This window comes from Miniopterus schreibersii (assembly GCF_964146895.1).
Source record: "Miniopterus schreibersii genome assembly, chromosome: 12".
Classification (NCBI taxonomy): Eukaryota; Metazoa; Chordata; class Mammalia; order Chiroptera; family Miniopteridae; genus Miniopterus; species Miniopterus schreibersii.
This window is the reverse complement of record NC_138112.1, coordinates 37,773,921-37,775,826: the sequence shown is the minus strand read 5'-3', so window position 1 is coordinate 37,775,826 and position 1,906 is coordinate 37,773,921. Positions and strand designations below refer to the sequence as shown.

At 40.7% G+C, this 1,906-nt stretch overlaps 1 protein-coding gene across 1 annotated transcript; it reads left to right on the top strand.

Moving 5' to 3' along the window:
- Positions 1 to 686: 686 nt before the first annotated feature.
- LOC308565173 (olfactory receptor 51A7-like) lies at positions 687 to 1,622 on the top strand (the record flags this gene model as incomplete). The annotated part of the gene is made up of 1 exon (XM_081153983.1): positions 687 to 1,622. The coding sequence occupies one exon, from the start codon at positions 687 to 689 to the stop codon at positions 1,620 to 1,622; it is 936 nt and encodes a 311-aa protein (XP_081010109.1).
- Positions 1,623 to 1,906: the final 284 nt, after the last annotated feature.

Genomic DNA, 1,906 nt, shown 5'->3' with positions numbered 1-1,906 from the left:
ATACAAAAACATGAGATTTTTCACTATACTATAAGAGAGGGTTAACACTGAAGCTCACATGACCTATTTCTGTCCTTTCTTTTTACTGCTTCCTGAAGACAAATTGTGAGTAAAATCACCTTAGAAGATTCAGGTCTGGCCTGAAAACTGGGGCAAAAAACTCTAGAAATTTGAGAAGCCACTTATTATCAGCTCTCTTAAAATCTAATACCTGCAGTTTCTTCTTCTTTTATTTATTTATTTACTTTAACTTCCAGGCTCACTCTGGACCAAGCAAGAACAGTTACCCTGTAGTTCAGTATTACTGTAAAAAAGTTTTCACTGGATTGGGGATAGGCAGGGGCAAAGCCTAATCATAAAGGGGGAATTTATCTGCAAGTCACTACTCTTTATGTGTTGTTTGTGTGTTTTTTTTCCCAAGGACCTTGTGGAGAAGTGATTGATCAAGACACTACTTATATTTCTGGTTGTCTTTGTCAATTAACATTATCTGTCTCTATTATCACTTGTCTATTTAGAAGAAATATCTAATTCTTTTCTTTTTTAATAGGAGAAACCTCTCAAAATTATATTTTGTTTGTTTCTGTCTCAGACCAAAAGTGATGAAAGGAGAGAAATGAGCATAATAGACTTACATTGAAAGTGTCCTTTCAGATCTGGGAATAAATATTTCCAACTGATTTATCATGTACACTCTCAATTCCTCTAACATTGAGATTCCCACCTTCTTCCTGATTGGAATCCCAGGATTGGAGCATGTTCATGTATGGATCTCTATTCCCATCTGCCTCATGTACCTGGTGGCCATCCTCGGCAACTGTATAATCCTCTTTGTGATCAGGACAGAACCCTCACTCCACGCACCCATGTACTATTTCCTCTCCATGTTAGCTATCTCTGACTTGGGCCTGTCCCTCTCATCCCTCCCCACTATGCTAAGGACCTTTGTTTTCAATGCTACTGGAATTTCTCCAAATGCCTGCTTTGCTCAAGAGTTCTTTATCCACGGATTCATGGATATGGAGTCCTCTGTGCTCCTGGTTATGTCTTTTGACCGCTTTTTGGCCATACGCAACCCTCTGAGATATAGCTCTATTCTCACCAATGCCAGAGTTGCCAAGCTGTGCCTGGTGTTTTTCATTAAAAGCATGCTCTTAGTGCTCCCATTTCCTTTTGCTCTCAAAAGCTTGACATATTGTAATAAAAGCCTGCTTTCTCACTCCTATTGTCTTCATCAGGACGTCATGAACCTGGCCTGCTCTGACAACACAGTTGACTTTTTTTATGGTTTTTTTGTTGCCCTCTGTATGATGTCAGACAGTGTGTTCATTGCTGTGTCCTACGTATTCATCCTGAAGACCGTGATGGGAATTGGATCCCATAAGGAACGGCTCAAGGCCCTCAACACCTGCGTCTCTCATATCTGTGCTGTGCTCATCTTCTACGTGCCCATCACTGCTTTGGCCCTTGTGCACCGCTTTGGCAGGCACAAGTCCCCAGGTGCCATGATCCTCACTGCTGACATTTTCTTGGTCGTGCCACCTCTGATGAACCCAATTGTGTACTGTGTGAAGACACGACAAATTCGTGAGAAGATTCTGGGGAAATTGGGTCTAAAATAAAGGTATGGGGAAAAGTGAGGCAGGACCAGCCAGGATCAAAGAATAGTACCTTTCTCAATAAGTATTATGGATGATTCATTCTTATGTTTCTTATTCATTCTTACAATCAACACAACATATGGACCGGGCACTGAGGTCTGTGAGCTTGCGACTGACATGGGCATTGACAGGTGTATTTGCAATATCATTAAAATCATGCATCAGATCACAGGTATGGAATCTTAGTTACACTGTTTACAGCAAAAGGATAAATATACATAGAAGTAGAGATTGTGTCCCTTTAT